The sequence below is a fragment of the Eublepharis macularius genome, chromosome 8 (genome assembly GCF_028583425.1).
Source record: "Eublepharis macularius isolate TG4126 chromosome 8, MPM_Emac_v1.0, whole genome shotgun sequence".
NCBI lineage: Eukaryota > Metazoa > Chordata > Lepidosauria > Squamata > Eublepharidae > Eublepharis > Eublepharis macularius.
The window spans coordinates 3,006,792-3,020,777 of record NC_072797.1 but is presented as its reverse complement, the minus strand read 5'-3'; the positions used below and the strand labels follow the sequence as shown (position 1 = coordinate 3,020,777).

Genomic DNA, 13,986 nt, shown 5'->3' with positions numbered 1-13,986 from the left:
ACTCTGAAGCGAGCACTCTTTTTCAAACCTGGCCTGAGATTTTGAGTTCCCTTCTGGTCACTATCATAATGCGGAGTTTGCCCCTACTTCCACAGAGAGTGAAGTCAGTGTGGTTGAGACCACCTGGTCTGCAGCCCCCCCCTTCCTCTTCCTGCTGTTTATCTTCAATGTAAACATCTCGGAGGATGCTGGGATGGTGGTGGAGTTTATTAGCCCTCCTTCTACACATCCATTGCCTCCATCGCGGCTCCCTCTCTCCTTCCTAGCTCTTTTCCACCTCTACTGAACAATGTCAGCTGTGGAAATGGGGCTGGAGTGGGGGAGCTTGGAGCTTGACCAGCTTCCTGAAAGCTCTCGATTTTTCTCAGCCATCAAATGCTGCTGTGTTACCCATCAAATACAGCTAGACGGCAAATATTGCTTTATTATTGAATCAATTTATTGTGTTTGGCCACAGGCCGTCACAAAATTACAGAAAACCCACTAGATAAAATACAATTATAAATACAATATGTCAGTGGTGATACTCAAATATTAAAAATGATTGCAGTTTGCCTATCAAATAGGCAGTAAATATGTATTGTCGATGTATTGTCGAAGGCTTTCACGGCTGGAGAACGATGGTTGTTGTGGGTTTTCCGGGCTGTATTGCCGTGGTCTTGGCATTGTAGTTCCTGACGTTTCGCCAGCAGCTGTGGCTGGCATCTTCAGAGGTGTAACGCCAAAAGACAGAGATCTCTCAGTGTCACAGTGTGGAAAAGATGTAGGTCATTTGTATCTACTCAGGAGGGGTGGGACTGAGCTGAGTCATCCTGTAAGAGTTTCCCAGGGTGTGGAATGCTAATGGCGGGAGGCTTCACTGTATCCTGAGGAGGCAGTAAATACTTTAACATGTCACCCATCAAAGCTATCAAATACTTATTTTTTAAAAAAAATAGATGTACAGACATTCAGTAAATATTTGGCAAACATTTATGCAGTTGGAAAATCTCTGAAGAATATTTATTTTATTTCCTTTATTTGAAACTTGCTTTTCTTCCAGTGGGGTCCGAAAGTAGCTTTAGCATCACAGGTCTCGGTGGAGAATTTCTGGGAGCAATTTCCGTTCAGCTGAAGTACCTGCCATCACTGGCGTACCAGAAGCCGTAGCATAATAATGTAATGCAAATAAATATAAATAGCATGTGTGTTGACTCAGCCATAAGACCCACCGAGTCTTACTCTTAAGTAAAGGTGCATAGCATTGAATGGGGAAGGGGGATCCAGAAACTGATGCGCTCTGGCATGGGGCAGTTCCACACGTCTTTCCCTCACAGAAAATCACGCAAAACTTAACGGAACAACGGCGTCTTCATGGCACAATTTCCTGTCATGACTCCGTTTCGTGGCATGATTTATGACATTATCGCGCCAGGAAATGGAGTCATGACAGGAAATCGAGCCATGAAGACGCCGTTGTTCTGTAAGTTTTGCATGATTTTCTGCAAGGGGGAAAGACGTGTGGAAGCGGCCATGGTCTTTAGCACGGATCAATTTGTTTAAGAAAAAAATGAGCTGTGAGGTGCAGTTAGGAAGTCCTCAGTTTTGCCACCCATTATTTATTATCTCATCAACCAAAAGGGAGACTGAAATGAAGAAATCAGAAGAAGATTGAGACTTGAAAAAGCAGCTGTGAGGGAGCAAGAGAAGATCCTTAAAGATAAAGATGTCTCTCTGGGAACCAGAATCAAGATAATCCAAACGATGGTATTCCCCATTACTATGTATGGATGTGAAAGCTGGACAGTGAAGAAAGCTGACGGGAAGGAAATGGATTCATTTGAAATGTGGTGCTGGAGGAGAGTTCTGCAAATACCATGGACAGCCAAAAAGACAAATAAGTGGGTACTAGATCAAATGAAGCTGGAATTCTCCCTAGAAGCTAAAATGACAAAACTGAGGCTATCGTATTTTGGTCACATCATTAGAAGACAAGATTCTCTAGAAAAGTCAATAATGCTGGGAAAAGTGGAAGGCAGGAGGAAAAGAGGAAGACCTAAAACGAGGTGGCTGGACTCAGAGCCAAGCTACAAGTGACGCCTGACACAGGTTGGACACTTGTCAGCTTCCCTCAAGTTTTGATGGGAAATGTAGGCTGGTCTTGCAGCTGTAATGGAGAGCCAAGCTGTAAACCAGGACGCCTACATTTCCCATCACAACTTGAGGGAAGCTGACAAGTGTCCAACCTGTGTAAGGCATCACTTGTAGCTTGGCTCTCAATCAAAGAAGCCACATCCTCCAGTTTGCAGGATTTGAGCAAATCTGTTCATGATAGGATGTTTTGGAGGCCTTTCCTTCGTAGGGTCGCCATAGGTCGGAGGCGACTTGATGGTACAGAACACATTTATTATCAACCTATCTTGTTCCCTCATCTGCTATATGGAGATCACTATAGTGGCCTACCTGACCAGGTTGCTGTAAACACAACTGAGTTAATGTACGTGAAGTGCTGAAAATGGCGCAATGTTTTATATATGGTAAATATTTCACCAACAAACATCCAAAGAGCCTTTGTTCTCAGTAAAATGGCAAGGAGTTCAGTAGCAGCTTTAACACTAACCAACTTTACTGTAGCATAAGCTTTCGAGAACCACAGTTCTCTTTGTCAGATACAGGGAGGGTATGAAGAAACTAGGCAGATGCCCTCCATGCATCTGACGAGGAGAACTGTGGTTCTAGAAAGCTTATGCTACAGTAAAGTTGGTTAGTCTTAAAGGTGCTACTGGACTCCTTGCCATTTTTCTACTACAGACTAACACGGCTAACTCCTCTGGATCCTTGTTCTCAGTGACAGTCGGTTGCAACTGGGAAACGTGATTTGTTTGTGGCTTTAAAGCCTTCTAGTTTCCGGTGGTAGGCATACTGCCCCCCACCTCTAGTTCACCAGCTGCTTCCAGACCCCTTCAAGTGACTATTTGCTCACGACAAAATGTCCGTGTCAAAGCAGGGGAAAATAATAGACTCCAGTCGCTGAGATACTTGGGAAACCAACACTCTATAAATATAGATTACTTTATAGATTATGTGCCATCAGTTGAGAAGAGGAGCAGCATTTTCCTACCAGGTGTCAGAAGGGAGAATTATCCACAGAAGATACTTTTAGGGCGGTTGGATTAATCCGCTCTCCTCATACGGACGGGAGGCTTTCCTTCCCGCTTCCTTCGTCTGATTTTCAAACCGGACATGCACAGGGAATGCTCCCGACATGGAACTGCCAGCACGTCTGGATTGCTCCACAATGTAAGATGTAGGCAGAAAGGCCTTATCCACGAGTGCTTCCTAGGATGTGCTCATTTACGGCACTTGGGATGAGAAATGGTATGTGTGTAGCTTTGTGCTGATCTCCTTATATGCTACAGTATCCAGAAAGCTTGGCATTTTTATAGGCATATTTTTATAACAGCTTTGGAGACGGCTGAAAGTAACTAGCTAAACAGAAAGGTGGTGGGTTGGATTTGTTGTTGAAATGCGCAGAAAGCACACTTTGATATTATTGCTCCAGCAGTTACCAGATCTGCTCTAGAAACCAGGCAGCCACTCTTGAATCTGCCCTGCCTTCAATGAGTGGGCTATGTGCTCATCCCAGACTAGGGAGATTTACAGCTGATCTTACACAGGAGTGGCCTGTTTATGATGGTGAGAGTTTTGCACCAAGCACTATGTCCTTACATTTCTTAGGAGGGGGCTTGCCACAGGGCATATGTTTTATATGCAGAAGACCCCAAATTCAGCATCTGGAACCTCTGGGATTTGAGGTGTTAAGTCTGGGAAAGTCTTCTGCCTTGGACGACAAAGACCTTAGACTACAAAGCCCATGATGGAGCGTGACTTAGAGCAAAAATACTGTTGCTTGAGATTATGTATTTAGGCTGCTTTCACGTGGTAAGCCCTATGAATGCATGGTGCAGTGGCTGTTGTGCATGCCTTAGATACGGAAAAGCCATTTGCACAGCTGTGAAGGTCACTGGGTGGCCCTAAGGATACCATGATCTTTTAGCCTAACAGACCACACCAGATTACCGCATAGCTAAAATGCCACTCAAGTTCCTTGTAGGAAGGGAGGGGTAAAGTTGTCATTGAATACATATGATCAGAGCTCATTTTGAGGGGGAATGCGTCGGAACGCTGTTCCGGCAGTTCTCCAAAGAGGTCATTTGTCTGGTGGCCCCGCCCACCGGATTTCCGGCCGTTCTGGGCCTGTTTCGGCCTGGATTGGGGCCAAAACAGCCCAGATCAGGACCGAAATGGCCTGGATCGTGTTGGTGCCGGAAAGGGGAGGGTGGGTTCCCCTGGGTTCCCCCACCCTCTGGGCCGTTTTGGCCCCAATCCGGGCCCAAATGGCCATTTTTGGCCATTTGAGGCCTGTTTCGCCTGGGATCAGGGCCAAAATCACCAGAATTGAGTCGGTGCCTGGCGGGGGAAGCCTCCTTTGCCTGGCACCGACCCAATCCTGGCTGTTTTGGCCTTGATTGGGGTAAAAATGGGCCCCAAATGGCCATTTTTGGCCATTTTGGTCCTGTTTCCACTGGGATCAGGGCCTAAATCACCTGGACTGGGTCAGTACTGGGACCTCCCCTGTCCGACCTCCCCTGTCCGACACTGACCCGATCTGGGCCATTTTGGGCCCAATCCAGGCCAAAATGTGCCCCAAATGGCCATTTTGAGCCATTTGGGGCCCATTTTGGCCTGAATTGGGCAGTTTCGTCCCAAATTGTGGCCAAACGGCCCTGATCAGGCCACTGCCAGGTGGGGGAACACTCCCCCATGTGGCAGCAGCCGAATCTCAGCCATTTTGTGCTCAATCCTGGCCATTTTGGGCCCCATTCAGCCGTTTTGGGCCCAATTTGGTCCCAAAATGGCCAGGATCAGGCCCAAAACAGCCAGAATTGGTCTCAAAATGGCCAGGATCGGGCCTCTGACAGGTGGTGGATCACTCTCCTGCTCAGCAGCGGCCCAGTCCTGACCATTTTGGGGCCCTTTTGGCCATTTTCAGCCCCTTTTTGCCTTTTGGGGCCCAATTTTGTTCCTGAATGGCCAGGACTGGGTCCAAAACAGCCAGGATAGGTGATGTCAGGGGGTGTGGCATATACTAATGAGTTATGCTAATGAGTTCCTGCAGCTCTTTTTCTATGAAATGACCCCTGCGTATGATGATATACCATCCTTACCAGAAAAAATGTACACACAAAACCATGGGGGATTTTTGATTATAAAGAACAATTGATGATAGTGATGGAATGATGGAACTGGCTGGATCATGAACAGGCAGCCTGTAGAGGAGAATGTATCGTTGCAAGAATGGCATATTAGCATAGCCACCCTGGATTAAGATCAGCCAGCGAGGCTGTGCTCCTGGTACCTCCCATTGGCCCATTGCACAAAATCAGAGCCTTTTCAATGGTGGCCCCAGAACTGTGAATTTCTTTACTGCTGTTCTTTAAGGTGCTACTGGATCTAATCTTAGTTTCTCCAAGTGCCTTCACTGATCCCCTCCTTTTGTTTCTTTTGGAAGTCTTCCACCTGCTTTGAGGCTAAACTTTCTCTTTCTGGTTTGTGTTTCTGTGTTACAAATTGGGTTTTTTGGGGGGGTGCATACTTTGATACTGCTCTTTCTGGGACCTGCCTTGGAAACTTTGTTGAAAGGAGATCTCTGCAAGTGTTACTACGTAGGAATGCATAATTGCTCCATCCCTGAACAAACCAAGCTAAAGCGGGGAGGGGGTGGTGGTGGTCATCCTCCCTGCTTCTCATGTAGATAGGTCCAGATGGGTAGCTGTGTTAGTCTGTCTGTAGCAGTAGAAAAGAGCAAGAGTCCAGTAGCACTTACAAGGCTAACAAAATCTGTGGCAGGGAATGAGCTTTCGGGAGTCACAGCACACTTCTTCATACCCTACCACAAATTTTGTTAGTCTTATAGGTGCTACTGGACTCTTGCTCTTTTCTACCTTCCTCTGACCCTTTGAATCCTCCCTTCAAGGTAGGCGGGCCTGGGATAGGGACTGGCCCGAGGGCACCCGGCGAGTAGGGATCGGGGCCTTCATCTCCGGCCTCCAAGGCCCAGTCTTGCCCGGCCTGCTTCCAGGCTCCCCCTTGAAAGGCAGCTGGATTTCTGGACACCCCCCCCCCTCACCGGCTGCAAGGAGGGTGCGCGAAGCGAAGGGCTGCCCTTCTCCTCTCCTCTCCGCACCCCAATCCTCCCTACTCCCCAGCCGTGCCGGGAGCGGAGGCCCCGGGGGCAAAGGTGTCACCCGCCCCGGCCTGGCCCCGACGCGCGCTGGGATCCCGAGGCCGATTGTTCAGGCGCGCCCGGGCGCACGGCGGGTTCGAGTCCCGGGCCGGGAGGGCGACAGGGGGGAAGCTCTTCCCGGAAGCCCCGGCGCCCCTCCACCCCCGGCGGCTGTCAGCGCGCAGAGCCGCCCCCTGGCGGGATCATCCCTCGACGTGCGGCTGGCAAATGGGGAGCAGCGGCGGGCGGAGGGGCGGAGGCCGGCGGGCCAGGCGCGCGTCGCCTGCCACTTGTTGCGAGCGCGGAGGAGGAGGAGGAGGAGGCGGGCGCGGCGAGCCCGATCCCGAACCCCCCGCCGGCCGCGGGATAAAGAATCCCCCAAGGGCCGCCCGGGAGGGAGGGAGGGCGGGAGCGCGCGCGGCGGGCTGCCCCATGCGGCGGGGGCCGCGCGCGGCGGGGGGGCGCAGCCGGAGCCGGAGCCGCAGCCGGGCGGAGCAGGAGCGCCTCCCCGTCGAGCGGCAGTGAAGAGGCGCCCCCGCTGGCCCTGCGCCTCTTCCCCGGCCGGCCAGACGCGCGCCGCCTCCCCTGCCGCCGGTGCCGTCCGGCGTCCGGGCGCAGCATGGTGGAGAACGCCGCCGCCGTGGCCACCAAGGCCGGCCTGGTAAGGGGCGCTGCCCGGGGGGTGGGGGTGGCGGGGGGCTGGGGACCTCGGGAGGACCGACCCCCCCAAACCCGGCTTGCCAACTCCCGGCTGGGTGGGTGGGGGCACCGAAAGGCTCCCGGGAGAGGAAGGAGGGACGCTCGCAGACGCCCCCTCCCCCCGCGCAGGCCGCCTGGCTTCGGCGGTCCTTTTCGCTGGGGGGGGGCGGCTTTGTCTGGCCCTCCCCGCAAACTTTCTGCAGGTCCCCGGGGAGAAGGGGGCGTCGGGGCGGGGGCTGCCCCTCTGCCCTCGCCCGGCCCCCGCTGACTGCCCCCCCCCCGTCTCCCTCTCCCGCCAGGCTGCCGCCGCCGCCGCCTTCTCGTCGTCGTCGTCGGGGCGCGGCGTGGGCGCGGCCGGGGGGCTCCGGCTGGAGGCGGTGATGGAGAACCTGCAGCGGGCGCAGGCGGCGCGCCTGGAGGAGAAGCTGCGCCGGGCGGCCGCCCCGACGGGCCTCCACGCCGCAGGCCCCGGCCCCACGCCGCCCGCCCGCCCCCCGCCGGACCCGACGGCGCCCCCGCTGGCCCTGCGCCTCTTCCCGCCCGGCGCGCTGCCCGCCGCCCGCCGCCCGGAGCGGGGCCCGGAGGACGACGAGGAAGAGGAGCAGGAGGAGGAAGAGGAGGGCGAGGCGCGGGGGGGCCGCCCGCCGGGAGGGGAGCCCCGCTACGCCCCGCCGCCCGCCTCGCCGGCCCCGCCGGCCCCGCCGCAGCACCACGAGTGGACCTACGAGGAGCAGTTCAAGCAGGTGAGGCCGCCGCGGCCCCGGTGCACGGCTCGCCCCCGCCCAGCCCCGTCCCGCACCTGCCCCTGCCGGAAAGCCAGACCCCCCCCTGCGCTCCCCAGAGAGGGGCTCTCCCGGCGCCGCCTCGCCCCCTCCCCAGCCCGCCCTGCTGTTACTTGCGCGCTTCTTTCAGTGGAATCCCGAACAGAGTCATTCCAGACTAAGCCCATTGATTTCAATCGGCTTAGACGGGGGTAACTCTGCTTAGGATTTCCCCCAAGCGGCCCTGCTCTGTGTTGCCCGGAAGGCCCCCTTTTGCGCTCCCCAGCCTCTCCACCCCTGCCCCCCTTGGGTGCACCTTCCTTCCCCCTTAACACAGCCTGCCAGAGGGGCATCCTCGCCCCCTTCACCACACCCCATTGTCAACCCCCCCCCCCCAGATCCTGAGCTCAGCAGCAGGTAACCGGCGTGCTCCACTTTCCAGGGACCCCGAACCTTTTCTGCCCCTGGCGCCTTCCTCCTCTCAGCCCTTTAACCCCCCTCCTCCCCTTCCCTTAGCTTTCCTGTTCCTCCGACACAAAGAAATGCCCAAGTTTGTCCGCTATCGCGACATGGCTGGCTGTCCCCCCAAAGGGGCACCCCTCCGCTCCCCCCTACCTCAGCGTTTATCACCTGAGATGAAGTCTCCTCTCCGCTTGTTGTTGTACTCAAAGGTGGAGAAACGTTTCTGGTTTCTAGACGCTGCTAGTACAGTTATAGGAGGCAAGACGTGCTCTGGGGTTGCTAAAGTGGGCTGGGGTCTTTGGAGAGTATTTTAATCTGGATCGCAGCCCCGTTGGTAGCTGTAGCCCAGCTGCGCAAAGCCTCCACCCGGCAACCGCTTGCAGTCCTGGGGGGGGGGGCAAATTGCTGCTCTTTTGCTCCAGTTTGGTCCTTATCCTCGGCTCCCCAAATAGCCACCAAAGCCTTGCTGAATCAGGCAGGGCTGACTCAGTTTCCCTTCCCACCACGGGGGCAGTTGGGGAATGTTAGAATCTGGACTTAATTGTATTGTGGGTGGCAGACCCCCCCCCAAAGGATTTTGTCTCTTCCATTCCCAACACCACCGTTTCTAAATAACTTCCAGGAGATCTCCAAGGGGTCTTTTTATCTCCCCAAACTGCCCAGTGCCAAGAACGGTCCGCCTCATTCCCGGTAAAGTGGGTAGGTCGTATTTGCAGAGGTTTCCCTGAAACTCTTTCAGGAAAGGAGCCCTTAAGGTACCCCCACCCCAAAATGGAATTGAGTTTGAACAAAACTGCAGTCCGTCCGTCCCTAACTCTGCCATTCCTCCAGTTTCAGTCCATTGATCCTTTGCTTTGTTGCTTACAACCGTTTCTTTTTTCCCGTATTCACAGATATCCAAAACATGAGTTTAGGGGGTAACATCTCTACCCCCTTACTATCTGTAAAGGGTTCAAGAGACCCCCCTTATTGGCCTGGCATTTGGGGCTCTAAGCTTATCCCCCTCCCCAGTTTCCAGTGGGCTCTCATCCTTCTCTCTCCCCCCTTCCTCTCCGCAGGTATAGGTACGGGGGTGGGGGGCTTCATTTTTCCACCCCAAACAAGACAGAGCGGCAGCAGTCCCACTTGCCCAGCTGGGCTAGCACTGAATCTCTGCTAAGTGTGAGTGAATTGGGAGGGGGGGACGTAAAGACAAGTTTTAAAAGTGTGGGTGATGGTAGGGGCTGCTCCCTCAAACCTTCCCAGCCCTTTTCTCCTGATGGGACTCTGAAATTGGAAATGACCCCCCCCCCCAGATGGAAGGAAGAAGAGAGTGTGTGTGTGTGATGGTGCGTAAAGCGTTTCAACACTTCCCCTTGCTTGGCAGTACTGGGCTTTAGATGCCCCACCCACTTTATAGGTCTTGGGGGGGGGCGGCGGCTGTGCTACTGTCCCATCGTCTCTGGCCCTAAGAGCTTTCGGCTTTTATTTCACATCTCGTTGTTCCGGAAAGATGAACTTCGTGGGTCTTCCGCCTCCTGATGGCCTTCTCCCCCTTGGCTGACACATTAGCTCGTCACATCTCCACCCCGGTATTTATTTAGGCATATTTCTATCCTGCCTTCCCCCCCAGTCAAATGCATAATCCCTGACCCTTCTTAGGGAGAAAGGCTTTGCCAGGTCGTGGCTGCAATTGTATGTCCAATTCCTCAGGAGTAAATCCCGCTGAGTACAGTAGGACTTCACTTCCAAGTGAAGGTGCACAGGTTGGTAGCCCTCATCGCCCCTACCCCAAAAACTCTCGCCTCCCACCTGGCTCCTTACATGTGCTAATCGCTAGCCCAGTTCATACGTTGCAGTGAACAGGTGTGCATCCTACATGTACACGCATGTAGTTTGTAAGAGAGAGCCAACGGGCGTTCACTTTCCTAATAAAAACGGGGACCAGTACAGGAAAAACATGGGGTTTAATTCACATGTTCAACTGTACCATGAGAGTTACTCTTTGCATATGAAAAGAAAAATCAAGTGTGCACTATATGGATTGTATATACTTTCACTGCAACTTGTGAACATGGCTTTGGTGTCTTATATCACAGAAGGGAACTCAGGGGGCATCTAGTCTCACCCAGTGATGAGGCTTGCCCCAAGTAAAGCAAACAGCCGCCCAAACGATGGGACTGCCAGCCAGGTCCAACCCTGACCCCTGCGGTGTTGATACACGGGCTTGGCTGGGCCTGGCTGACGGTAGCTCAGCCCTGGAGGGGGGTGCCAACCCCCACTTGCATGACAGTTGGCTGGCGACAATCAGAGCCCCCCCCCCCCCCGCACTGTGCCCTCTGAGACAGCAGGTTGGGTGGCTTGGATGGAGAACTGCTCTTCAGATACGTCTGCTCAGGATGGCGTTTGGTATTACTGAAGGGAGAAAGTGCAGAGATGTAAGCACTGGGTTGGCAGAGGGCTGGCCCACCTACCCTTGTGCCCTCCTTTGCTCTTGAAATGAACCCCCTACCCTTGCTTTACAAGGAGTTGGGGCAAATCCCCCTTTAAAGAGATGGATCTGCTGCCAGCGCTTTGTATCTGGAATTCAGTTTTTTTTTCCTCATCTGCTTAGCCTAATCAGGTGTACCCAGAATTTCTGAACCGTTGAGGGGGCGGTGGGGGGAGACACACAAAGTGAAGCCCCCATGGTTATCCATCCTCCATCCACCCACTTTATGTGAATTAGAAAGTTGTGAATGGATACGTTTCAGTTTGGGGAGATTGTCATATGTGAATCAGAACTGCCCCCATAGCTCTTGCCTCCCCTTGGGCTGCCTTGCTACCATGTTACCCGCTTCATTCTTGGCTTGGCGTGTTGGTGGCTCCCTTGCCCTTCCCGGCACTTGCCGGTGGTTTCCCGGGTTTTTGTGGTTTTGCTAGGACAGAATGACTCTGTTCTACCGAGAGCCTTTTGCAAAGGCTGCCTTACCTGAGAACTGCTCCCTGTCTAATCCTCGTGTTTAATCTTGGTGGACTCTGACCGCGACGCCTTATATGAAATCAATGGGGCTGAGCAATATGAGGCTGGTGGGCTTGGGCTGCTGTCCTGGGAGGACTTCGGAAGGACCGGGACTCCTTCCCCCATCTGCCTCCTTTTCTCAGGGGTTGAACAAGGATTGTAGCCGCTTCTCTGGCTCCTGTTTGGCTTGTGAGTTGCGCCCACGATATGTCTAGCGCTTCGCCCATCAGGACAAGTGCTTGGCATACCTGTTGTCTTTTGTTCTTGCGTGCTTGAGGGTTACGCTCCAGTATATTTTACCCCATTTGTGGACACCTCTCCACTTTCCTCAGCCAATTCCTGATGAAATTTTCTGCTACCTGCAAAGGATCAGGGGACCAGTTGAGGCTGCTTCGATTTTTTACGCAGCGATCACTTCCATGCAGGGGAAAGTGGGTGCAGATTGTGTCGCACGAATGGTGTGCGATAATCCCCCCCCCTCCAGGGCCATATATCTACAGTAGAACTCACACACATGCAGACACCCTGGGCTGCTCTTAGGGCCAAGCTACAAGTGACGAATGACACTTGAACAGCAAGTGTATTTCTCCCTGTTCACTTGCCCTCCACTCAATCCACTTGCTGTTCAAGTGTCATTCGTCACTTGTAGCTTGGCCCTCAGTTGCTGTGAATAAAAGCCACTCTAAGGGGCAATTTCTAAGTTGGAAATCAAACGGGGGACAAGGCCCCGATCCAGATTCTCTCCCCCCTCCAGGTCTGTTATGTTAAATCAGAAGATCGTTCTCAAAGCATCATGTGGGTCTCCTGTTGCGGCCTTTGGAAGCAGCAGAGAAAATGTCCCTGTAGAGGCCTTCCTCAGTCCTGCTGACCTGGTGCAGTGTTGATGCTGGTCTCCAGTCCCCTCATAGCAAAGGACATGTTGGCACAACCGGACTGTTGCCTGGGCAGCCCCTCCCCCACTCTTGCCATGCGGGGTCCAAGCGGCTGGGCCGATGCCGTCTTTCCCATTTGCCTCCTGCTATGAACTGCGGCCTTTGGAATTAGGACATGGACATTCGGGAGCTGTATCTTGTTGATTCAAGTGGGAGGGAAGCTGATCTGCTGACAAGCTGCGGGGAGATAAGCAGGAGGGAGGGGCAAGTAAGGAATGGGGACGCCCCAGCAAATACCCCCTGCCCCCCCCAGCTGTGGCATCAAGAACAGATGGCCTGCATCCCCCCCCCGCTTTTGCTTCATGGCTGGTGTGCATTACATCTGCCTCTTGAATTAAGGGTGCCGCTGGGGTGGTCGCAGCTCAGATTAAGTAGGGTGGGAAAAGACATTATATGGGACATCCGAGGTTCCCCACCCTGCATTTCCCTTGGAATGTTAATGGGGGAGGACTTGCAGATGAGAAGCAGTGGGCAAGGTATTTAACCTTTCCCACACCCATATTTTCACCTCCGTGCACCCCTGCAGGGGTTTTAAATTGGGAATGGAATGGCCGTGCGGCGCTAGAGGGGAAGAATCGGTGCGTATAGGGGGGTGTTAAAACACCCTCAAGTGCACCCCCTTGTTTCCTTCAGGCCAAACCAGACAAGACGCTGATGGGGAGGTCCGAGTACGGAACTCTCAGCATAGCTATCTTTTAAATTGCTGGTGGGGGAGCTGTTTAAAAGGGGGGGAAATGCTGGGAACTCCCAGCATCTTGTTTGGTTTGGACCTTAGCAAATGCAGGGTTGGTTCCCAACAAAAGAGAAGAGCTGGATTTCTGCCTGCGCATGAAGACTGGGGAACTTGCTTGTTTCCAAGCCAATAGGTAGGGGGACGTTGTGCCAGACCTAAGGGCTTGTTTTGCAAATGTGCTTTGATGTGCAGTGTGGGATCTTGTTTGGATTGTCTGAAGTTTTGATCTGCAGTTAAGCAAATCTGAAGTGCTGCTCTTCAGAGGCAGGAGATGGTGGCGGCTGGCTGCTGAGAGCTAAGAGCTTTGCAGGGCTAAGAAGAGCTGGGCATCTTCGTGAAGGGCACCTAGAGACAGGGTTTTTCTCAAGGCCATAGATCGAGAGAGCTGTGTTAGTCTATAGTCTCAAAATAGTAAAGAGTCCAGTAGCACCTTATTAATCAACTTTATTGTAGTATAAGCTTTTGAGAACCACGGGTCTCTTTGTCAGATGCAATTTTATTGTAGCATGAGCTTTCGAGAACCACAGGTCTCTTCATCAGATGCAATTTTATTGTAGCATAAGCTTTTGAGAACTACAGGTCTCTTTGTCAGATGCAATTTTATTGTAGCATAAGCTTTCAAGAACCCCAGGTCTCTTCATCAGATGCAATTTTATTGTAGCATAAGCTTTTGAGAACCACAGGTCTCTTCATCAGATGCAATTTTATTGTAGCATAAGCTTTTGAGAACTACAGGTCTCTTTGTCAGATGCAATTTTATTGTAGCATAAGCTTTCAAGAACCCCAGGTCTCTTCATCAGATGCAATTTTATTGTAGCATAAGCTTTTGAGAACCACAGGTCTCTTCATCAGATGCAATTTTATTGTAGCATAAGCTTTTGAGAACTACAGGTCTCTTTGTCAGATGCAATTTTATTGTAGCATAAGCTTTTGAGAACCACAGGTCTCTTCATCAGATGCAACCTGATGGTTGCATCTGACGAAGAGAGCTAAAATTGGTTAGTCTTAAAGGTGCTACTGGATCCTGTGGTTTTTCTCAAGATTCTCTCCAACACCCCACCCCACCTCCTCATGGATTCCAATGCCAAAATGCAAAATTTGGCTCCAGTAGTATCTTAAAGGCCAACTTGTGGCTACGAGCTTTTGAGAGAAAC

The 13,986-nt window shown here is 52.7% G+C and overlaps 1 protein-coding gene across 1 annotated transcript in view; it reads left to right on the top strand.

Annotated features, from left to right (window-relative positions):
* The first annotated feature begins 6,884 nt into the window (after positions 1-6,884).
* Positions 6,885-13,986, top strand: part of ARID3C (AT-rich interaction domain 3C) — a 105,517-nt gene continuing 98,415 nt past the window's right edge. The window contains exons 1-2 of the mRNA XM_054986619.1: positions 6,885-6,917; positions 7,264-7,707. Of these exons, the coding sequence (XP_054842594.1) occupies positions 6,885-6,917; positions 7,264-7,707 (477 nt within the window). The remainder of the gene's footprint in view (positions 6,918-7,263; positions 7,708-13,986) is intronic.